This window comes from Vidua macroura, chromosome 11 (assembly GCF_024509145.1).
Source record: "Vidua macroura isolate BioBank_ID:100142 chromosome 11, ASM2450914v1, whole genome shotgun sequence".
NCBI classification, from domain to species: Eukaryota; Metazoa; Chordata; class Aves; order Passeriformes; family Viduidae; genus Vidua; species Vidua macroura.
This window is the reverse complement of record NC_071581.1, coordinates 20,653,179-20,675,928: the sequence shown is the minus strand read 5'-3', so window position 1 is coordinate 20,675,928 and position 22,750 is coordinate 20,653,179. Positions and strand designations below refer to the sequence as shown.

At 53.8% G+C, this 22,750-nt stretch overlaps 1 protein-coding gene across 1 annotated transcript; it reads left to right on the top strand.

Moving 5' to 3' along the window:
* The first annotated feature begins 1,407 nt into the window (after positions 1-1,407).
* IRF8 (interferon regulatory factor 8) lies at positions 1,408-10,704 on the top strand. Its single transcript, XM_053987686.1, has 9 exons — positions 1,408-1,457; positions 3,540-3,714; positions 4,769-4,952; positions 5,936-6,024; positions 6,440-6,551; positions 6,826-6,873; positions 7,523-7,909; positions 8,455-8,570; positions 9,501-10,704. The coding sequence occupies exons 2-9, from the start codon at positions 3,541-3,543 to the stop codon at positions 9,669-9,671; spliced, it is 1,281 nt and encodes a 426-aa protein (XP_053843661.1). The 5' UTR covers positions 1,408-1,457; position 3,540; the 3' UTR covers positions 9,672-10,704.
* Positions 10,705-22,750: the final 12,046 nt, after the last annotated feature.

Below are 22,750 nucleotides of genomic sequence, written 5' to 3'. Positions count from 1 at the left end.
GATCAGTGGGGTGTTTAAAAACAAGGCCCATTCCAGCCATTCTTTATTAGGAATGACAGGAAAGGTTGTGCACCTCAGAGCGTTATTTTTATTAAACCATCTGTGCAGCTCCATCCATTTCCCATTTCTCTGTATTACCCACGTGGGAGTAATTATGGTTTTCTTCCAAGAAATGTGTGTGTAATCTGGTAATCCCAAAAAAAAAAAAACAAAAAGCAAAAAAAAAACCCCTCTGAAGTCAGGCTGCAGATGGTGCTTTATGCTCTGGTGGGTCTGGCTGGGTTTGGCTGGGCTGGGGCAAAGTCAGGACACCAAATTTGGACTGGGAACAGTGGGAACTGCTGGGGCAGGCAGGGAGGGAATGATCCGGGACTGGGGTTGATCCACAAAGGAACTGGGAACTGCCCAAACTAAACTGGGACTGGGGATGGACCAGACTGGGGCTGGGGAAAGCGGCCTGGGAGTGGCACTGGGGGCACTGGTCTGAGACTGGGAAGGCTGATTTGGGATTGGGAATAGAATGACCTGGGACTGGAGAGTGATCAGTCTGGGACTGGGAAAACTGGTCTGGGACTGGGGAAACTGATCTGGGATTGGGAAAACTGGTCTGGGACTGGGGAAACTGGTCTGGGACTGGGGAAACTGATCTGGGACTGGGGAAACTGGTCTGGGACTGGGGAAACTGATCTGGGACTGGGGAAACTGATTTGGGATTGGGGAAACTGATTTGAGAGTGGGGAAACTGATCTGAGACTGGGGAAACTGATTTGGGATTGGGGAAACTGATCTGGGACTGCAGAAGCTGATCTGGGACTGGGGAAACTGATTTGAAAGTGGGGAAACTGATCTGGGACTGGGGAAACTGGTCTGGGACTGGGGAAACTGATCTGGGATTGGGGAAACTGATCTGGGACTGGGGAAACTGGTCTGGGACTGGGAAGACTGGTCTGGAGTTGGGGAGGTTTGTTTGGGGATATACTGTTTATGGATTGGGGATGGATTGGTCTTGGACTGGGGACACTGGTCTGGGACTGGGGAATTGGTCTGGGGCTGGGGAGGACTGGTCTGGGACTGGGGAAACTGGGCTGGAAGTGGGAATGGATTGACTTGGGACCGGCCCGGGACAGACCCGGGATAGGGGCGGGTTAACCACGCCCCCTCCCGCCCCGGCCCCGCCCCCTCCCGGTCAGCTGATTTCGGGGAAAGCCGCGCTTTAAGAGAAACTGCGGCGCGCGCCCCGCCGGGACGCTCCCCATTGGCCAGCTCCGCGCGGCCCCGCCTCCCCATTGGGTAGGGCGGGAGGGGGGAGGAGTCGGTGATTGGCGGAGCTTACAGAGGGCGTGGCAGTGGGCGTGGCCGCATAATCTCGCCGGTATATTAGATGAGCGCGGGGAAACCGCGGGCGCGGCACCGGGAGCGCGGAAACGGGAACGGCACCGGGACCGGCCGGGGGACAGGTACCGGTACCGGCATCGGCATCCCCCGGGGGAGGGCAGGGACCGGCCGGGGGACAGGGACCGGCATCGGCATCCCCCGGGGGAGGGCAGGGACCGGCCGGGGGACAGGGACCGGCATCCCCCGGGGGAGGGCAGGGACCGGCCGGGGGACAGAGACCGGCACCGGCATCCCCCGGGGGAGGGCAGGGACCGGCCGGGGGACCGGGACCGGCACCGGCATCCCCCGGGGGAGGGCAGGGACCGGCTGGGGGACAGGGACCGGCATCGGCATCCCCCGTGGATGAGCAGGGGCCGGCCGGGGGACACCGGGGGACAGGGACCGGCATTGGCATCCCCCGGGGGAAGGCAGGGACCCGGCATTGGCATCCCCCGGGGGAAGGCAGGGACCGGCCGGGGGACAGGGACCGGCATCCTCCGTAGGAGGGCAGGGACCGGCCGGGGGACAGGGACCGGCACCAGCATCCCCCGTGGGAGGACTGGGGCAGGGGACAGGGACCGGCACCGGCATCCCCATCCCCCGTGGGAGGGCAGGGACCCGGCAGGGGACAGGCACCGGCATCCCCCGTGGGAGGGCAGGCACCTGCCGCAGGATCGCGTCCTGCACCGGCATCCTCTGTGAGAGGACACCGGCAAGGCACCGGCAGCGAGCGGCGGAAAGGCTGGGGCAGGTCCCGAGCCCTAGCCCGGTTACCCGCACGCCTGCGGGCTGCCGAGAAGGGCAGGGGTGCGGGAAGTCCCCATCTCGTGGTCCCCTGCGCAAGGACCGAGCCCGGCATGGGCGGGTTGGAGCCGCGGGGCTGCCGCTGCCAGCCCGGTTGCCAGCGAGCTCTCCTTGATGTTGTCCCGAGCGTGTGACTCCCTCTCGGGGAGGGAGATGGAGCTCCGGCCTCCGGCAGTGATGGGAAGGAGCTTTCCAGGAAAAGAAGTGTCCCATTTCTGCGGGATTTCTCGGGTTCTTCCCTTTTGGCATCACTCAGGTGCTGGAGCCCCCAGAGAGGCTGCGTGTGCCCCCGTTCCTCCAGGGATGAGCTGTGGCATCTCCTTTGGGACATCCAGCTGGCATCCTCCAGAGCTGTGCCCTCTGTGGTGTTTTGGCCGGTGGTGTTGGTGCTCACCGTCCCTAAAAACCAGGGGCTGTGCTCTGAGCAGCCAGGGCCATGTAGAAGGGATGGAATTTGGTGGCACTGAGCTGGTGGGAGCCCATGGCAAAGCAGGCGCCACTGGCTCTTAGGCTGTGCTGGGAGCATCCTTGTTTTCTGCCCAAAAATCTTCCAGCGGGGCAGTAAATAACCAGTGAAAGAGGGAGAGGCAGTCCTGTAAAATGTAGAGCCCAAAATGCCTGGGAAGTTGATTCAGGGGCTGCTGATCACTTCTGCCAGGCCACCAGCTCCTGTCATGGCATGGAGGTGACAGGGAGGGTTGAGCCTGGCACTTTGCTTCCACTTGTGTTCCTTATCCCTGATGCAGTTTGGAGCTGGCATTTGCTCCCCAAATAGTGCTTGGTGAGAGGACAGAAGCAGTGCTTGCTGCCCCCTCCGGGACAAATCCTTGTGCCAGGACCAGCCAGGGACAGCTCTGGGCCCCCAGCCTGGCCTGCCCAGTGTCACTTGCTCAGGTGACAGCACAGCTGGGGGCTTTAATCCCCTTCCATCTGCTTCCTCTGATTTATCCTGCAGCAAAATAGGAATAAGCAGAGCACTGAGTCAGCCGCTTCTGGGAGCGGAACTTTGGTAGAGCTGGAGGAAGAATTTGTAGTAACTCAGAAGGAAATTGCCTTGATTTTTCTTTTTTGCTTTTTGTTTTTTTTTCTTTACATTTTAAAAGAAGCAGGGGGTGGGGGTGTGGGCTGGGCATGTTCTGCTCTTAGAATTATGCAGCTGTGGGACGCCAGAAGGGTTTGGGCTGGAAGGGACTTTAAAATCATCTCGTTCTGTGGGCAGATGTTGGCACAGGGGGAATGGGGGGGCTGCGGGTGGTGCCCGCCTGCTGCCAGCTGAGCACGGGGCAAAGCAGCCCCAATCCCTGCGCCGGGGTGGAAGTGGCAGGGCTGGCAGGGCTGGGCTGGACCCCGTGTCCCCGCAGGATGTGCGACCGCAACGGCGGCCGGCGGCTGCGGCAGTGGCTGATCGAGCAGATCGACAGCGAGCTCTACGCGGGGCTCATCTGGGAGAACGAGGAGAAATCCATGTTCCGCATCCCCTGGAAGCACGCCGGCAAGCAGGACTACAACCAGGAGGTGGATGCTTCTATCTTCAAGGTAGGGACAGGTTGTCGGTGCCTTTTCTCTGGGTTTTACGTCTTTAAACCTTGCAGGAGATGCTGCTGTTGGTCCCCAGGGTGGGCTTTATTTATTTATTTATTTATTTATTTATTTATTGGGGATGATTTATTTCTTTTTATCGAAAGTTAGGGCCAGTTTTAGGTTTGCTTTCAGCGTGTTTGAATCCAGGTGTGATGTTGAGAAGCAGCTGTTGACCTGCTCTAAACTTCTCATCAGCTTCTCTTGAAAAAATGCTGGGTTTATATTATAAAAACTAAAAAGATTTTGTAGGTGGGAAGGAAGGATTTCACTGAAGGGGGGTTTCCAGTTTTGGAAAAAAATGGGACAATTCCAAGCTGAAGCAAAAAGTTCAGGTCTTCTTCAGGAATTCCCTTCCCTCTGACCCCACTTCAAAGTATCTGTACTGGTGAAGGAGTTTAATTTCAGTAAGAAGTGGTTTGAGAGCACAGAGTTATAAGGATAGCCTTGAACTCAGCCCTCTGAAAATATAAAAATATCTATAAGGGAAATCAATATGTATATTTAAAAAAATGTTACATTTTTCATTCTTCTTTCAGGAAAATATGCTCTTCTACCAAAAGCACACATTTTGTTCTGATCTCAGGGAAACCAGTTTATTTATTTATTAATTTATCAGTCAGGAGCTGAAAAAATGAGGTTTACTTTGAGTTTTAATTGAGCAGCGATTCCTTGTGCTCCCAGCAGCTCCTGACCTGTAGGTGCACAAGTGAAGCCACAGGTGATGATTTTGACCTCTGCTTTATGAAAACCTGGCTTTTGAAAGCCTTTTCTGCATTTCTGAGGCAGGTGGTGCTGCTCTGCACCCCAAAACCCCCCCCAGGTGTGGTGGCCGTGCAGGTGGCCGCAGTCTAGGAGTGAAACAGCAAATCCCCAAGAGATGCTCGAGGGAGGGTGCAAGATGCAAAATGCTCTCTGCCACCCCAGCTCTTCCTCCCTGAGAGGCTTTGTAGGGCTCACAGGGAGGATTTTCTTAGTTTTTTTTTAATTTTTTTTTCATTCTTTGCTTTAGGCCTGGGCTGTTTTCAAAGGCAAGTTCAAGGAAGGCGACAAAGCGGAGCCGGCCACGTGGAAGACGCGGCTTCGCTGCGCTCTCAACAAGAGCCCTGACTTTGAGGAGGTGACAGACAGGTCCCAGCTGGACATCTCCGAGCCCTACAAGGTCTACAGGATCGTGCCAGAGGAGGAGCAGAAGTGTGAGTTGCCCAGGAAAGGACTGAGCCCTGCTGTGGGTGCAGCCTGTGAGCACAGCCCTGCACCTGAGCAAGGCTTCCTGGCCAGCCCCTGCTCTGCCTCTGTGCCCCTCCTGCTCTGCAGGTGTCCCCCTGGGGTGACAGGGAGGGGAGGAGAAAGGCCAGGCTTGGTTTTTTTTTTAACCCCTTAAACCCCTAGGAAATGTGGGACAGCTGCAGCCTCCTGGGAGCTCCCATCCACCAGGGGCAAATTCCACCTTCCCTGCCTGGGGGCGGGACACGAGCCTCGACCTTTTTTTCTTCCCAACCCCTGCCCTGTGAGGATGGTGGGGAAGCTGCAATAAATCCCTTTTCTTGCTGGAGGAGCAATAATTTTGCAGAGAGCTGCTCTGATGTCCGGTGTGGCTCAGCTCACACTAACTATAACTCTATTTGTGGTTAGGGGAGCCTGTGTGCTTTGTCCTTTTTTTTTTTTTTAAGTTAAAAACTTGCAAAAAAAAAAAAAAAAAAAAAGAATGATTTTTGCAATCAGGAAATGTGCCTTTAGCATTTCTGTCCCCTCCAGCCCGTTCACACAGGGGCTGTGCTGCCACTATGCAAATGGCACTGCAGGTTCCCACCAGCAGCACCACTGCACTGGGGTGGCTGGTGGAAAAAAGAGAAGCAGCAGCCCCAGCCCCAGTCTCTGGGGTGCTCAAAAAAACCCCAAACCCCCTCCTCTGCTCCAGCTCTGTCTCTGTCACCAGCCAGGCTTTTGATTTTTCTTGCTGCTGGTCCCTGTGCAGGGGGGAAATGAGTTGTAAAGTGATTTTTTGGCCCCAAACAAGCAGCTCTGGAGGGGCTGTGAGCCTCTCCAAGGTGCTGTTGCATGGCTCTGCTGTGGTTCCTGGTTTCATAACTTTCACTGGGTGAAAGGTTTCCAAAACCCTTCAAGATGAGCATGGCAAGTGTGGGTGTTCTCACTGCAGCCCCACTTCTCCTTGCAGGCAAAGCAGGGGTTGCCAACGGGGGCGGCCTGGCCGATGTCACGGAGATGGACTGCAGCTCCTCTGCCATCGATGACCTCATCAAAGAGGTGAGGCCTCACCCTGGCTGCGGGGGTTGGGTCTGGTTTGGGAAAGCGCTGCCTTGCCCAGAATTCCCTCTGCAAAGCTGCAGCCTTGGGTTTGCAGCTCGTTCGGGTGAGCCAGCAGCGGGGCGCGGCTCTGATGTTGGCTCCCGCTTTCCTTGTGCGTCCAGCTGGGAGAGAGCTTCACTGGGGATGAGTCTGTCACAGCTCTGTGCCCCTTCTTGGCCTTGTCACACCTGGCTGCTCGCCCTCTGTAGCTCTTGAGGGTCTTACTCAGATCTACAGCCTGGGCAATGCCAGACTTGGCCTTTCCAACCCCCAAAAATTGGCTGGTGGTGCCATTTGGACCATCCCTGAGCGCTTCAAGTGCCTTGCTGGAGGCATCAAACCCGCTCTGATCCCGGTGCCTGCTGTCCCACAGCCCTCCTGCGTGGATGAATACCTGGGCATCATCAAGAGGAGCCCCTCACCCCCCCAGGAGACCTGCAGGAACCCCCCAATACCCGACTGGTGGGTGCAGCAGCCCAGCCCTGGTAAGCAGCCGACAGCTTGTGTGGCATTTGGGAGATTTTTGGGGCAGGAAAAAATCTTCCTGTGCGGGGATACGGAATGGGGAGCAGTTGATTTTATCTTCCTTATTAAGAATGTTTGAAGCACTCATTAAGAAATCCAGCTGGGAGCTTTTTGCTGGCATTTCCCGTGTGGGAGCTGGGAAACCTGGGATAGAAAATGAGGGGGTTGGTGTGGGGGGAGCTGTGGGATTGGGATTTGGGAATGCAGGCTCAGCTTGGCTTTCTGTGCCCACAGCGTTGCCCCTGATGAATGGATACTCCAGCTACGAGCAGTATCACTCAGGTAAGGCACCTCACCTGGCCAGCAGGTGCCCCTCTCTGGTTGTGGTGGCAGGAGGTGGCTCTGACTCTGTCCCCCACCTTGAGGGATGCTTTGCTTTGGGTTTGGGAGGTGCTGCACCCTCCTGCTGATCCACATTTCCACACTGGGATGAATCCTGCCTGGTGCTTGGGATGCTGGGATCAGGCAGCCTTTGGAATGGGGGGATCTGCCCATGGCATGGGGGGAGTGTGGAGCAAAGGCAGGAGGAAGAGGTTGGATAAATTTCATGGCCATAAACTAAACCACCAGAATTTCCACCTCAGCATGAGGAAAAACTTCCCACGGAGGTTGTCAGAGAGTTGGAACAGCTGCCCAGGGAGTTGTGGAACATTCAGAGAGGAATTCATGGAACAAACCCCACCTGGATTTGTTCCTGTGTCACCTGCTCCAGGTGACCCTGCCTGGGCAGGGGGCTTGGGCTGGGGTGGTCTCTTCCAACCCCAACCATTCCACTATCCTGTAAATACTGGGAGCTCTCACTTGCTGGCCAGCCCTGGAGACGTCCCTCCACCAAGAGAGCATCACTCCCAGGAGATTTGGGATTTGGGCACGGCAGCGAGGGGCGGGTTTGTCCTTTCCTGACGGGGCGTGCACGTCCATCACCTCCCAGGTTACTCCCAGATGGTGATCAGCTTCTACTACAGCGGGAGGCTGGTGGGCCACGTCAGCACCTCGTGCTCCGAGGGCTGCAGGATCTCCCTGGGCCAGCCCGCGGGCCATGGGGAGAAGCTCTACGCCCCCGATGCCCTGGAGCACGTCCGGTTCCCCTCGGCCGACGCCATCCAGAACGACCGGCAGAAGCAGATCACCAGGAAGCTCTTTGGGCACCTGGAGAGGGGTGTCCTCCTGCACAGCAACAAGCAGGGCATCTTCATCAAGAGGCTGTGCCAGGGCAGGGTCTTCTGGAGTGGCAACACCATGGCCTACAAGGACAGGCCCAACAAACTGGACCGGGAGGAGGTGGTGAAGATCTTTGACACCAACTTGTTCTTCCGAGGTTTGTAGGAGCCTCCTGATTTTCCTTTGGTTGTTAGGATTTCTGCCCTTTCCTGTGGGAAATAGATCCCTGCGTTGCTTGGTTGAAGATGATCAGCCAGCAGATGTGGTGGGCAGCCCTGGGTGGCAGCAGTTTGGGGTGGGGAAACCTTCAGGAGGGTGGAGGAGGAGATGGGAGAACAGGGATATGACTCTGGCCAGAAGCTCCCTGGAAAAGCTGAGGTAATTCTGGGATCCCAAAGCCTCGGGACCACGCACAGAGGGTTTCTGGAGCTTGAACCCGGCGTGAGACCCCCTTGGGCCCTGTGGTGGGGTTGAAAGGGTGGAGCCCTTTGTTCCTTGCACCACTTTGAATCCCTCATGCTGCGTTCCCAAGGATGAGCAGGTGACACTGCCAGACCTAGGAAAGGTGTTTGGGGTCACGTGGCAAATCCCAAAGCTGGAGGCTTTGCTTGAGCCCACAGCTTACCTTGCGGGGTGTTGGATCCCAGGGGAAGGCTGGCAGCCTCTGGAGGGCAAATCCCAAGTTTTCCTCTGTCCTTGCAGAGCTGCAGCAGTACTACAACAACCAGGGCCGCTTCCCAGACAGCAGGGTCATGCTGTGCTTCGGGGAGGAGTTCCCAGATGCGGTGCCACTGAGGTGTAAACTCATCCTTGTCCAGGTACGGGGGGCTGGGAGAAAAAGGGACCCAGGCAGGGTGGGAATTCTGCCAGCAGAGCTCCATCCCCTGCAGCCACGGGGCATTTGGGTGCCTGGATTGGGGTGGAAGTGTGGTGCTTTTCCACAGCCTCCTGAGAGGTGCTTGGGCTGCTGATTATCAAATTCCTGGAGCTGGGTTGGCAAATGAAACTCCCTAATGGCACGAGTTCTGTGAACTGCAGGGAAATCTTTCCTTCTCCTCCTGATCCTGCATTGATTGGCACTGGGACTTCTGCCTTTTCCTCTGGGAAATGGGGAAGTAAATCCCTGGACTGGTGGATTTAAGATCAGGCAGTGGTGTGGTCAACACCTGTGACTGGCAGCAGTGGGGTTGGGAGATCCTAGGAGGCTGAAGAAGGGGAAGGGATGTGGGGTCAGTCCTCGTGGCTCTGGTCAGAAACTTCTCCTTGGAGAAGCTGCAGCAGTTGTAGGGTTGAAAAGATTCAGGACAGGGGGTTTCTGGAGCCTCTTGGATGTGACAGGGAGGGCACAGGGAGGGTGTGGCATCCCCTTTCGAGCAAGCAGAGACCTGCCAGGTCTGTAAAGTCCTGAGGGGATTTTACAAGCTCAGAGACTGGTCCTGTGCTTCCTGCACAACTCCCGACCTCGTCACCTCCTGTTGTCTTGGATGTCTGCCCCAGTGGATCACTCTGGATGTGCTGGGACATCCCCCAGCCTGTCCTAGCACCTCAATATCCATGCTGGCAGGAGCTCCTGGGGCTGCTCCCTTATTCCTGGAGGTGCCTGTGGAGCCAGACCTGCTGTCCTGGCAGGACCTGGCCCCCCGTGCTCTGCTGTGTGTCCCCCACCCCATCTCCACTGGACGGAGCAGCAGGAGATGCCCAAAGCGGACGCTCCTCACTCAACTCCTGACCTTTTTCCTTTGTCCCAGGTGGAGCAGCTGTACCTGAGGCAGGTGGTGGACGAGGCTGGGAAGAGCTGCAGCTCCAGCCCCATGCTCCCCGTGGCTGAGGAGCCCCAGCACGACCAGGGCTACCGGATCTTCCAGGACATCTGCACGACGCGGCCGCTCTTCCGGGAGAACCAGCAGATCGCAGTCTGAGCCCTGCTCCCCTCACAGCCTGCTAGTCTGGGCTTATCCACGCCCAGATTAGTCCCACGAGTGTCCTAAAAAAGTGACACTAAAAAGTGTCCTTTAGGTTTTTTTCTATTTTTTTTTTTTTTGAACGTTGGGTTTTGTTCTTTGCTGTTTCCAGTGCAGGGTCTGTATAAATCCAGAGGTGGAAATTGCCGTGAGCAAACAGCTTGGATGTTCAGTGTTTGTCCTGTAAACAATTTATGATAAAAGTGACTTTTCTAGTCCCAGGACTGTCTAGAGCTCATGGCTGGGGGACGAGGGAGCATCCAAGCTGTGCAGGAAGGTCAGGGTTGGCTTTGCTTTGTGTTGCCTTTGTTAATGGCCAGTCAGGCAGAACCAAAAATCAACAGCTGTAACCACCTGCCCCAACAACCTGCAAATCAGACCTTGCTGAGAGCAGCAGTTTGATAGGAGCTGACTCATGGAAAAGCCTTGGAATGCTCAGATTTAGGAAATTATATCCAGGAATCAGCTTTCCCCCTTCAAAGAGTCCTGCTGGTGAAAGGCAGGGTGTGCCTCCTAAAGAGAACTCCTGAAATCCCTCTTCATTTTTTGCTGTGAGATTTATGTGTTTCTCTTTTCACACCAAAGTGGATTGAAATTTGGAAACTGATGCAGATATCTATATGTAAATATTGACTATGAAAACTTGGGAATCTTAATTTTTCCTGACCAGAGCCAGAGTTTATATAAATATATAGAATTTTAATTTTAATTTTTCAAGATTGCAGCATAGTGTGAATAGCTTGGCTTCACCCTCCCAAACACACGTGTGGGGCTCTCCCAAGCGTGTCCAGGCAGCGTCATCCATGTGTAAATCCTCATTTTCACAGCCTCTGTGTGTGCCCCCAGCTCTGGGGAGCTGCTGGTGCCTCCCAAAGCAGGACTGCACGTGTGTGCGTGCCACCAAAGCTGCCTATTTATTGTATGCCTGAGGTTTATTAATTTTTTGGGTAAATTTTTATATCTCCCCGCAATTAAAGTGCTATATTTTGTATTCCTCTTGCAATGTGGTTTCTGGGTGCAAGGAGTGTGGGGTCTCAGAGCTGCTGGGGGGAGTCTGGGACCTCTGACTTGCCCCTGATTTGGTTTTTCCTGTGGTGGGGTCTGTGTTAAGCCTCTGTCACCTCCTTCCTCTTCCAGAACTTCCTGGATTCATCTCCAGGCAGGAAAGAAAGGAGTCGAAATGCTGTAGTGCAATGGAGGGAGGGAAATGGGATCTCTTGGAGAGCCCCCATTCCAGGGAGGAGGAGGAGGATGTGTCCCTGCTCATCTGCCACAGCACTGAGCTGGGTGTGATGCTTCAAGGTCATGGGGTGGGGGCAGTTCTTTATGGCTGTGTTCAGGAACTTCCTCTTTTCCTTTTCCCATGGGAAATGGGAGCGTTTCCCCACTGTCCTGTCGTGGTGCAATCCCAGCTGACAGCCAGGTGCCTCCCTCATTCCCCATGACCCCTTCGTGGGGAGGGGAATTGCAAAGAAAAGCTTTGTGGATTGACAACAGTTAAATATTTGGAAGAACTTCTTTTTACTTGGGGAAGAAATTCTTCCCTGTGAGGGAGGTGAGGCCCTGGCACAGGGTGCCCAGAAAAGCCCTGGATGCCTGGAAATAGTCAAGGCAAGGTTTGATGGTGCTTGGAGCAGTCTGGGACAGTGGAAGGTGTCCCTGTCCATGGCAGGGGGTGGGATGAGATGAGTTTTAAGGTCCCTTCCAGCACAAACCATTCATGGATTCCAATTATAAAAATATCAAGTATAGCAATTGTAATGGAAGGGAAAGAGGAGGAAAAGTGAAGGGAAGCAGGTGATGCACAATACAACTGCTCATCCCTACCGGGAGGAAAATGGATTCTATCCCAGCAGAAACCAGGATGCTTCTTCATCCAGATTTCTCAGGGTTCTGGTCTAGGGGGCTGCCCTGAGATGGGAGAACCAGCTTGAACTTTGTGATCAAACGTGAGGATTGAGGGAATTCCTCCATCCTTGGCCCAGCCCTGTTGGTGGGATGCTCATGGTCCTGCCTGTGCCCTTGTGCACGTCCTCTGCAGGCATTGCAGCACTTGGATTTGGTGCTTGTGAGAAGAACTGGCTGCACACCACAATTTAGGATGCACCAGGATCCTAAAGGCAAAGGAGACCCCAAGTCCTGTAAGCTCCTATGGGATCTGTGCCACTGGGGTGGGCATGGCAGCTGTGGGTGCTCTGTGAGCACTGCTCAGCCTTTCTCTGCTCTTCCTGAGCATCCCACGGGCTTTAATCCTGCTCCAACCCTCGCTGCTCCCTCAGAGGGTGAGGAAGCCTCACCTCCTGTGATGCCTTGGGAAGGCTGAGCTCGGACAGGGTTAAAGAATAAAGCTGGGATTTATTCAAAGGATCTCCTCCATGGATCCACCTTGGGCAGCACCAGAGCCCAGCCAGGGCTGCACCCAAGATGAACCAAAATGGTCCCAAAATGCACGAGCGCTCCCGGGGGCTCTCACTGGGATCAGCTCTGCTCCATTTGCACCTTGCAGTTCATTGTCCCATTCCAGCTTTAGCCCAGGCACTCCCATCCTGCTTGTTTTTCTCTCTCCAGCCCACGCTGTTTGTGCTCCTGGGCCTGAGGTTTGGATCATTTGTCCTTGGTGCCCAGCTGGAGCAGGAATTGTTTTGTCTCCCTGCTCTGTGCAGAGAGGTCAGCATCCCCTCATATGAAGCTCAGAACTGCACTCTAAAGCAGCACAGAACCTGAAAAATTGAAAAGCTCAGACCTGAGGCATCACCTGTGGTGCCTGGGGGGGTGGAGGTGGGAGCCAGGCACCCGCTGTGGGCTGTGCTGGAACAACACACGATGGCCTGGAGCCTGGGACACCAGAAACCCCACTCGTGGTTTCCCCAGATGCGCAGGGCCAAGTCCTTCCTCAGAAACCACCACCTTGTGCTCGCCTGGAGCCACCTGCTCCTACCCAGGGCTCTCTCAATTTCCACCCCAGACCGCGGAAGAGCCGTGGGGAGCTGAGGTGCCTTATTATTTTTAGTGTTATTTTTAGTGTTGTCAGTGTGTCTCAGAGCCCACAGCTCGGTTTGGGACCTTAACCAGCACCATGACTTCCATCCCCAAAAGATTCCAAGGGGAAATACCTGGTGGGTGAGGAGGGACTGGGGAGGAGCCAGTGGGATGCAGGAGGGGTGATGGGGTGGGCACGTGATTGTGGGCAGGGGTCCTGTTTTGGCTCAGGTAGGGCTCGCAGAAGTGTTGGCCTTAGGTTTAATGCCTGGATTTGGCTTGGGTTTAGGCCTAAGCTGGGTTTCCCCATCCTGCAATCCCTCATGAGGAAGCCTCCGAGGCTGAAGTTCCAGCACAGATTTCCAGGCAAGTGCATTGATTTCACCCAGGGGTGCCCTGGCCCAGAGTCGCCGCGGCTTTTGTGAAATTCCAGAAGGAATTCCTGCACTTTTCCTGCAAGCCAGGCAGGAATGGCACTGCCATCCCCACTTGGGAAGCTGGTGGGGTCTGGAAGAGCCCCAATCCAGAGGCAGTGCTGCATCCCAGGCACCCATCCCTGTGCCTTGCCCGGCCCTGGGCAGCTCCAGGGAGCTGCTGCTGCAGCTGGGCCCTGTCTTGGTGGTTTTGGGCGACTGGTGACTCAAATACTTTCGTTGGTTTCTGTTCATTTGGGTTCCTCTCTGTCACCTCCCTGAAGTGAAACCTCAGTGCCAGAATCGGCTCCTCTCTGTCAGTGCCTTGTCTGCTGGCAAGTCCCAAAAGTTTTTGGCTGAGGAGGCTGTCCCCAAACCCTGGGGGTGATTTATCCCCTGCATCCCCTCCGTTGGGTGATCCTCCCGGTGTAGCAGGACAGCGGAGCATAAATGAGATGCTCAGACTGCCCTGCCCAAAATTCTTGCTGCTTTTTTTGGTGGTTTCCCACGCTTGGAAAGCAGAGCAGCAGCACCACCAAACTCCTGCTTGATGTCAAGGTGTCTCCTTGCTTCCCAGGAAGGCCTGTGGGAGTGGGAAGGGAATTTCTGGGTGTTGCCCAGGCTGCACTCCTGCCTTCAGGAGCAGAAGGTTCCACGTGGGAAGGAGAGTGGAGCTTGGTTTCCATGAAGGGAACCTTAACTTGCAGGACACACAGGGCTCCCTCAGGAATATTTGGGAAGGAGCCATGTGCTTACCAAATCCTCCTGACATCTGGCAGGGAAGGGTGGACCAGGGCAGGAAATTTGGGGGAATTTTGTAAGATTTTCCAACCTAAAGATGTCTACTCCATGGCAGAGGAACATTTTGATTTCCGGGTGCTGCAAAGGATGAGATCAACACTGCAGCCCCTTGATGTTTTGTTCACTGACTCAGGGATGTAATTTGGGTCCAAAGCCAACCTTTCTCCTGAGATTTGTGGCTGGAAGGCAGCTGGGCCTCTGGGAAGCATTTTCCTTGGGAGAAAATGAGCTGGGTTATATCCTGGGTTGTATTAATCCTGTTCATCACGTGTTTCTGGAGTTTCCCGGGACATGCCCCTCACCAAATGCCAAAAATGCCACTGAGGGTGGATTCAGGAGAAGAATTCAGCGTCCATGAGGACAACAAGTGTCTGCCCACCCCTCCCACGTGCCTGAAACCCCATGTGAGGAGTTACCTAGTGCCAAATTGGTGTGAAGAACAAGTTTGGTGGGCTGGGGAGGAGGAGGGCGAGGTTTGTCCCAGCTAAATCCCGAGATTTACCCCAGCTCAACCTGGAGAAAAGAGGAAAAGCTCTGCAGGCGTCTCCATCCAGTGCTCTGCAACCACAAGTCAGTGGCAGGTCCCAGCTCACAGTTGAACTGCTCGGGAATCCAAGACCCACCAGCTCCAGCTGCTTCCTCCAACCTGCCCCCGCCTGGCACCGGCCCCCCCCAGGCGCCTCTCGAGGCGTTAGAAAACAAACAGTCACTTTTTATTTCTAGACACCAGCCTCTCCAACTGCTTTGATTGCTCAATGCCCCCCTTTCAGCACAGCAGCCTGTCCAGAGTCAGCTTCTCCGGGCTCTTCCTGCCAGCGTGTTGTAATGCGGGAGCAGCCCCCTCCTCTCGTGTGCCAGCAGGATGTCTCCTTGGGAAGGCAGGAGAGCTGCATGGGGGCTCCCACCTCCTTTTCCAAAGGGATTTTTACCCCCTTGGGTGGTTTTACAGCCAAGGATTTGTGATGGAAACGTGGCAGGAAAACCCATCCAGAGTTGCCTTTGGTGATCTCAAGGGCTTTGCCCCATTTTGTGACTGTTTTTTTTGACACGGTTTCATGTGACACTTTTCAATTGGCTTTTGGTTTGGGTGGATGGTGGGACTCGGTTCAAGGGCCAAACCATGAGGTCAGAGCTGTGGAGGCAGCACAAGGATCGGCCAAAGGCGCCTCCTCAGCTCCATCAAAAGAGGGAAGAGGAGGTGCTGGGAAGAGCTGAGGGTGAGGAGGCTGAAGCTACAGGAATTCCTCAAGCTGGACTTGGCTGCAGGAAGGTCTCATGCAGAGGAAAGGAAAACCCAAACCCCAGAAAATGTGACAGCCACCTCATTTTCAGAATCAGCTTTTGACAGGTGCCCTCTCCCTCTGCAGCTCTTTGCCTGACACCAGGTCCTGAAAACAGGCTCCACCCGAGCCACAGCAGCAGAGACAGCACAGGGACGAGGAGAAACGCGGTGAGATTTGCTCAGAACTTTGGGTTTGTTATGAGACCAAGTCTGAAACCACATCCAGGCTGAAATCCCCTCCCTTCCCCCTCAGCCTGCACGTGCTCAGGGGCTGTGTCCTGCTCCGGCATATTTTTATTGCAGGTGATTTGTTTGTAATAACCAAACACCCGGATGCACCCAGGAGCCATAGAAGTCAGTGGGAGCTTTTTTGTGTGGGTCTGGCTGACCCAGAGCCACCAGGTAACCTGGGCCTCTGCTGCTCTTCCTTACAAGGATTTGGTCTCAGCCCTAAAATGGAAATGGGAAGAAGCAAAAGGGCATTTCAGGCCATTGCACAAGGAGGTCTTTGCAACGTGGTGGTTAAAAAAATGCTCCAAGCTGGAGAAATATTCCCTTTCCTTCTTTTTCACCCCAATGTGTGAATGTAGTTGGGTGTTCTGAAGAGTTGCTCCAGCTCTTGCTGAGGGAATAATTCACATGGGTTATGTAAAACCTCCTTACTCTGTGCTGGGTGTTTTTCAGAGAAATGCAAATCACAGAAACATGGAAGGATTTGGGTTGGAAGGGACCTTAAAGCTCATCTCATTCCAACCTCTCCCTAGAGGCTGGAATACCTTCCACTGGACCAGGCTGCTCAAAACCCCAAAAGAATAACAAGATTTTTAGTCTTTGGAGTAATTAGTTTCAATAATATCAATTTCCAGCGTCCCATGGTTCCTGCTTTTTTCTTCTGTTGGGCTTCAGAGGGAGGACTGAGGGATGTGGAAGCAGCAGTGGTTTGAAACGAGTGATTCCCTGCCTGTGTCTTTCTGTTCTGTATTTGAGGAGTAACCACTTCTCCCCGAGATAAATCTGGCTCACGGACAGGTCTGCAGGGTGCAGAAGGCAGGTTGCTCTTCCCAGGGATCACAGCTAGAAAAGAGCAAGAGGGATCACTTTTGGGGAATGTTTTTACACCTCTGCCCCAGAAATGCAGTCTGGTTTTGTTTTTGGAGGAGGGTCTGGACACCTCTTTTGTAAAAATACCAAATATTTCAGATTTTCTGATTTGCTTTGCTGCTTCAACCGAAGTTTTCTCTGTTTGCTCCTAAATGCTCACGACCAATGTGACCTCCAGTCCTTCCTCGGGCAGGTAGTGAGGTCTGCAGGAGATGGGAAGAGCCTCCTTCTTCAGGTGGAGAAGGGAAGGGACCACTTGCTTGCATTTAAGGCAAGGAAGGGAAAAATCAGCGGGAAATGTTCACTTTTGCTGTCAGCAGCAAGGGCAAGGAGAGCCTGGAGGAAGGAGGCTCGTGGTTGGGAAGGTGGGGAAGGTGGTCTGTGGGGTTCACCACCGAGCAGGAGATGGAAAAGGTGGGGGAAAGTGAGAGATGGTGGTGGCTGGAGGGAGGTTCACTGCTGATGCAGCTCAGGAGAAGGGTGAACATCTGCCCTGCCAAATGTCCAGCCCTGGTCCTACACAGCATCACCCAACACATCCCTGGGAGGGGAAGGAGCAAGCGTGGCTGAGCTGAACCCCAAAACCAGGGGCTGAGGGACCGCGGGCTGTGGCTGCAGCATGGAGATGTCCACGGACATCTTCAATGCCCTCAACGTGCTCGTGGCTGTGGGGACCAACCCCTGTGGAGTGATGGCCAAGAAAGAGCTGGGTTACGTGGGGATGGGATCAGAAAGGAGAGAGGGGTTCCACCCCCTTGGGCAGGACACAGCACCGGTCTCTCCTGGAAGAGGGGGAGTCTCCTGGGTTCCTCCTGAGGAGCATCTCTGGTGCACGGTGTCTGCTCGATTCCTCTTTCCTGCCCACAGCCAGTGACGGTGCTGGGTCTCCTTTTGCGAGGCTGAGATCAGGCAGGAGACCGAGATCAGGCTGAATGGTGGGGAAACAAACCCCCTGTACCCACCCTGGGTGGCTCTCCCCTCGGGGTGGATGTGGGAAACTCTCGGTCTCGACAAGAGTCTGGAAATTCTGGGGTAATTTTAGCCTTGCCGTGGGTTGTGAGAAACCGAGGGGTTTTACAGCTTTGCTGTGCTGGGCACTCAAAGTCATGGGGTGCAACTCTCCCGGGAGAAACATCGAGTCCCAGCTGGAGCAGGGCAGCATCAGTGCCAGCCCTCAGGATTGCAATGCCCTGGAATGTCCGTTCCCACCTTCTCAGGCTGAGGGCTGTGCCCTCCGATGAAACACAGAGCAGTGATGGCTCAGGGGAAGTTGGTTCTCAAGGAGGGCAATGGTTTGGGGTGTTTAGAAAAGGCACAATTTTTAAATTTCCCCCCATCAGATTTTCTGGGTGAAGCTTCTTGCTGTAAGGATGAGTCACGAAGCCAAGAGGTGTCAGGAGGGTTTTGAGTGACTTTGGTGACCTTATTGCTCTCCACAACTCCCTGAAGGGAGGTGCAGACAGGTGGGGTCGGTCTCTTCCACCGGGCAGCACTGACAGAACAAGAGGACACAGCCTCGAGCTACGTCAGGGGAGGTACAGGTTGGATATTAGGAAAAAAATTTTCACCAAAAGAATAATAAAGCGCTGGAATTGTCTTCCCAGGGAGGTGGTGGAATCACCATCTCTGGGTGTGTTCAAAAAAAGACTGGACATGGCACTTGGTGCTACAGTCGAGTTGAGGTGTTGGGGCATGGGTTGGACTTGATGATCTTAGAGGTCTCTTCCAACCTCATTATTCTGTGATTCTGGGATTCTGTGATTCTGTGATTCCATGATTCAGTGATTCCGTGATTCTGTGATTCTCTGATTCTCTGATTCTGAGTGCCAGGGAGGATTCTGTGTGGCAGGCAGGTGTCTGGCCAGGCTGGCTGGCCAGCACCCATCCCATTTGGATGGCATTTGGGCCATCTAGTTTGGACTAGACGACCTTTAATAATCCCTTCCATCCCAAATTATTTTACCTGGCCTGGAACTCTTCCTGCTGCAAGTTTGAAACTGCAGAGGTCTCGATGTGAAAGCAAAACTTGGCCTCGGTTTTGCCTTGTTGAGAAATTATTCCGTATTTCTGGTAAAGTGACATCATCTATTCGAGCTGCTGCAGGAAAAGGTGGCACTGTGTCATTTCTAGTCCTGTCTCCTAATTTTGGTTCTTACTCACAGAATCCCAGAAAGGTTTGGGTTGGAAGGCATTTTAAGGCTCATCCCATCCCACACCCTGTCATGGCCAGGGACACCTTCCACCATCCCAGGCTGCTCCAAGCCCCCTCCAGCCTGGCCTTGGACACTTCCATGGATGAGGCAGCCACGTTTTGAAGAGTTTAAGCACTAAACACAACAGTGGAAAACGGGATTTCACTGTAATTTTAATGGAACTGGTGGTGTTTATAGCAGCCTCTTTCTAAAGTGAGAAATGAAAGGAAGGCAATAAACGATGCCTGGAGCATCTGGCACATTTCTACACAGAAGCTCCAACCTCAGGTGCAGGAAAATCTTTGCCTGCCCATGAAGGCTCATTTTCCAGAGGCTGAATACCCTGGGGCCGGTTCTCACCTTGCCCCACGGTGAATTCGTTCATCTCCAAACAACCAGGAGGGGTTCAGGAGGAGCTGATTCATCACAGCCCAGTCCTTGAGACATCCTGCTCCTTATCAGCCCCGCAGGGCTATCAGGAGAGGTGAGGCTGGAAAGCAGCCCGGAGAATTTAATAATTCACTCTTGATTTGTGTGGCCGTCACCGATGGACGCTGAGGTGCTGCCAGAGATGGGATCTGATTTCAGGGTAGGGCCAGATCTTAAAACAGGAGGATGGGAATGAATGGTAACGTTTGTTTTCCCTTTTATTGGCGTGCTGTAAAGCTTCACCTCCAGCCTGAGCTGTCAGTTGGGCACGATGTGGTAACCCTGGTGTTCCAGGAATTGTGCCTGAGGTGGCCCGTGGACCTGTGACCCCAATCTGAGCTGATTTTTCCTCTGGTTTTTGTTGAGATAGGAAATAGTGGTGAGTTGATATCTCTCCCCATTCCCCACTTTTCTGTCATTTTAACTATTTTATTAGGGTTTTTTTGGTCACAAGTGGAGGCTGGTGGAGTCAGAGCTGCTGTCCCGTACATTCAATCAGCTTTTCTCAGGCTGGATTTAGGGCAGAGCCAATTCTCCCCAAAACCAGCATCTTTCCATCACGTGCTTCAGCTTCGGAGTTTGCAGGTGTGATCATCTCATCTGGTTCTGAGGTAGCTCCACTGCCTGCAAAAGGCAAGTTCTTAAGCTTTGAATATTCACAGAGCTGCAAAAAAAGTTCCCCAACTCCTTTCCCCCAACACCAAGAGCTGCTCTCAGTTTTGTGCAGGCAAAACCTGGAGTTTCACTGAAACGAGCTGAAAAAATCCTCCCCATCCTGTAGCCCCTCTCATTTTCCAGATATTTATTATGTGCTTGTGTTACAGCCTCCTCCTGAATTCAAGAGTTTAAGAGGAGTTCTGGAACTTTAAGAGGAGTTTAAGAGGAATTCTGGCTTGAGACCAAATTTTCAAAAGCAAGTAGAAAAAAAAAAATTAACCCAATGAGCTGCAGTGCACAAAACCCACGTGTAGAGAAAAACAAAAGTCACGAAATAAATATTTATTTTTTTCTACTGAAGCTTCCTGAATAGTCAAGTAGGACTTTTTTCCTGCTGGGATGAGTCAGGATGAGATCCATTCCCTGTGACAAAACAAGCCTTGAGTTCAGGCTTTGGCCTCTGCCAAGAATTAATCTGCAGCGCTCTGCTCTTAGCGAGATTTCAGCTCCTGGGTTTCCCACCGTGGCACGCCGAGCCCGGGGGTGCCCCTGCTTTAAAAATCAGAATTTCCTTGCAGAAATTCTGGCAGAAAAAGTGATGAGTGCCGGAGTGGGGGCAGGAGTGGCCTCGGGGCTCATTTACATTTTTGCATGAGAAGTGGGGCGTGAGCTGCTTTCCTGTCAGCGCCAGGCTTGGCCCTAAAACCCCCCGTTGGTTTGGTGTCTCTCAGGGCTGGAGGAAGACCTTGAAGGGGGAAAAGCCCTGAGAGCTGCCAAACCTCTCTTCCTTGTGGGTGGGTTGGCTGGTGTCCTGTAATGGGGTTCAGCCTCTCCTTTGTCACCTCTGTTCGTGGTGGCCTTGGCTCGTTAAACGTCTGGCCTTGATGATCTTAGAGATCTTTTCTGACCTAAATTATTTTAGTGTCATGTTTCCTCCTCCCAGGAGGTTTGCTCCATTCTTGGAAGTGTTGGATGGGGCTTGGAGCAAACAAAATTCTCCAAGAAAAACTCCCCAAGGTATTTTGTCCAAGTCTTTGGACCTGAAAGAAATAAAAGTGTTTTGTGGAGGGGAGCTGGTGCTCCAGCCATGCTGGGAAATGGATTCCCTTGGGCTAACCCTGGAATGCTGCAGGATCCCATATCCCTGAAGCCCCAGACTGCTGGGCATGGGTGCAGGAGCTGAGCTTGGGGACATTGGTGTGGAAAGGGAGTTTTTTTTGGCATCCCAAACTTTCCTTAACCAGTAAATGCTGTATCAGACAAGCTGCAGGGCTGGGGAGGAGTCGTAATTCTGCCGTATTGAGTATGCCAGGGAATGAGGGAAATCTATTTTTCCTGCTTTATTTCCTTTTTCCTGCTGTTATTGTCCCTTTCTCCCCGCCCCGTTTTTGGTGCAGGAGGTTGCAGGAACATTAATCCTCGTACTCCTTCCACGCCCTTGTATCTACACCCAGGTGGAAGAGAGAACTGAGCATCCCTTCAGGGCAAAAGGGTGTTTTATAGGAATAAACAACAAGAAAGAGAGAGCAAACGAGGTCAGAGATGAATCTAGGCCTCAGGGGGTTTGCAAAAGAGCTGGAAATCTCACAAGGCCGAGTCGCGCCTCATGAGATTTCTGATACTTCCCACTTCTGGCTGGGCCAGAAATACCACAAGAACAACGCTGCATCATCATTCTCAGCTCTGGCTCTGCTCTTCCCACACTCCCAGCAGGGATCAGCCTCCCAAACCTCCTCCAGGCTGAGGATCCGCCGGCACCGGCTGCGGCACCGCCGAGCAGCGCCCGGCGCAGACGGCATCCGCCTTTTTCCTTTCAGCCCCGAGCGTTGAGCGGGGAGATATTTTTGGGCGAGAAATCAAATGACTCATTTTGTGGATCCCAAGAACTATTTTTGGGCCGGGGCGTGCGCCTGCCCCGGCGCGCTCCCCTGCGGATGCTGCCCGGGCATCTCCAGCCAGCCGGGGCAGGTGGGTGAGCAGAGGGCACCGCACCCTCAGCCTCCAGATCCCGCTGGATCGCAGGGCCTGGAGGCCGCCGGTGGCCAGGGGGGTTGTGCAATCCCTCTCTCCACGTTTCAGCTCGGTCCTTACCCTTTCCGCCCTCCGGCCGGGTTTGTTATGCAGAGGAAGCTTCTAAGGAGCCCCGACAAACAGACAGGAAACCGAGTCTTTCACCGCGCGGACACATTGTCTGCCCGGGGCTAAATTTGAACAGAAAAAGACTTTATTTATTTCTTTTATTTATAAATCCTGAGCCGTGTGCTTTGAAGACAAGCCCCCGTTGGGAAGGGTGAGGGGAAGGGCAGTCGGCGGGGTGTGGACCGAAGTTCAGCTCTGGTGTGTGGGGTGGGATCAGGGCAGGCTTGGATGCTCCATGCCATGACCTGGAGTGATGTCCAGGTGGAAATGGCCAGCTGAGATGGTGGGGCTTGAACTGGGTGACGAGTTTTGGGGTGGAGACTCCACTCAAGAGCTCACGGGCCTCCCCTGTGTGGATGATGGTGAAGGTGGTGCTGGGATCCAACCTACATTGCCTGGCTGAGGCTGAAATCCTGGCTGGCTCAGTGTCCCCACAGAGGCTGGGTGATGAGGGATTCACATCCAGGACTGGATTCCTGGAAGTGTTTAAAGCCAGGTTGGAGCCGTCTTGGATAGTGGAAGCTGTTCCTGTTGGAACGAGATGATCTTTAAGGTCCCTTCCAACTCAAACCATTCCAAGATTCCATGGTCAGCAAGGTCAGGTGGCCACTCCGTGTCCACAGCTGGAGTCACCACAACTGGCCTTGGCCACCACCTCTGGAGAAGCTGCTCATTTCCCCAGCAGCATCAGAGCTGCCTCCCACCAACCCATGGGCTCCTGGTCCCACCAGTGACGATGGTGAGACCATCAGAGAAACCAGAGGCTCCTTTGGAGATGTTTTTTTTTAATTTTCCATGTAGCAGTGGGTATTTCCAGGCAAAGGTAGTGTGAGAGAGGCAGGCAGATCTCAGTCACCGCAGCGGGCTCTAAAAAGTGAAAACACGAAGTCGAAAGCCTCCGAACCTGCAGCAACTTCCCAAATCCCACCTGAAATTTAGCACAAGGCACAAGGAAAGTAAAAGTTCCAGCGCTGCTTTATTTGGGGCCGTGGTTTCTGTTTTAATGTTGTTGTTGTTGTTCTTGGAGAAACATCTCCCTTTATT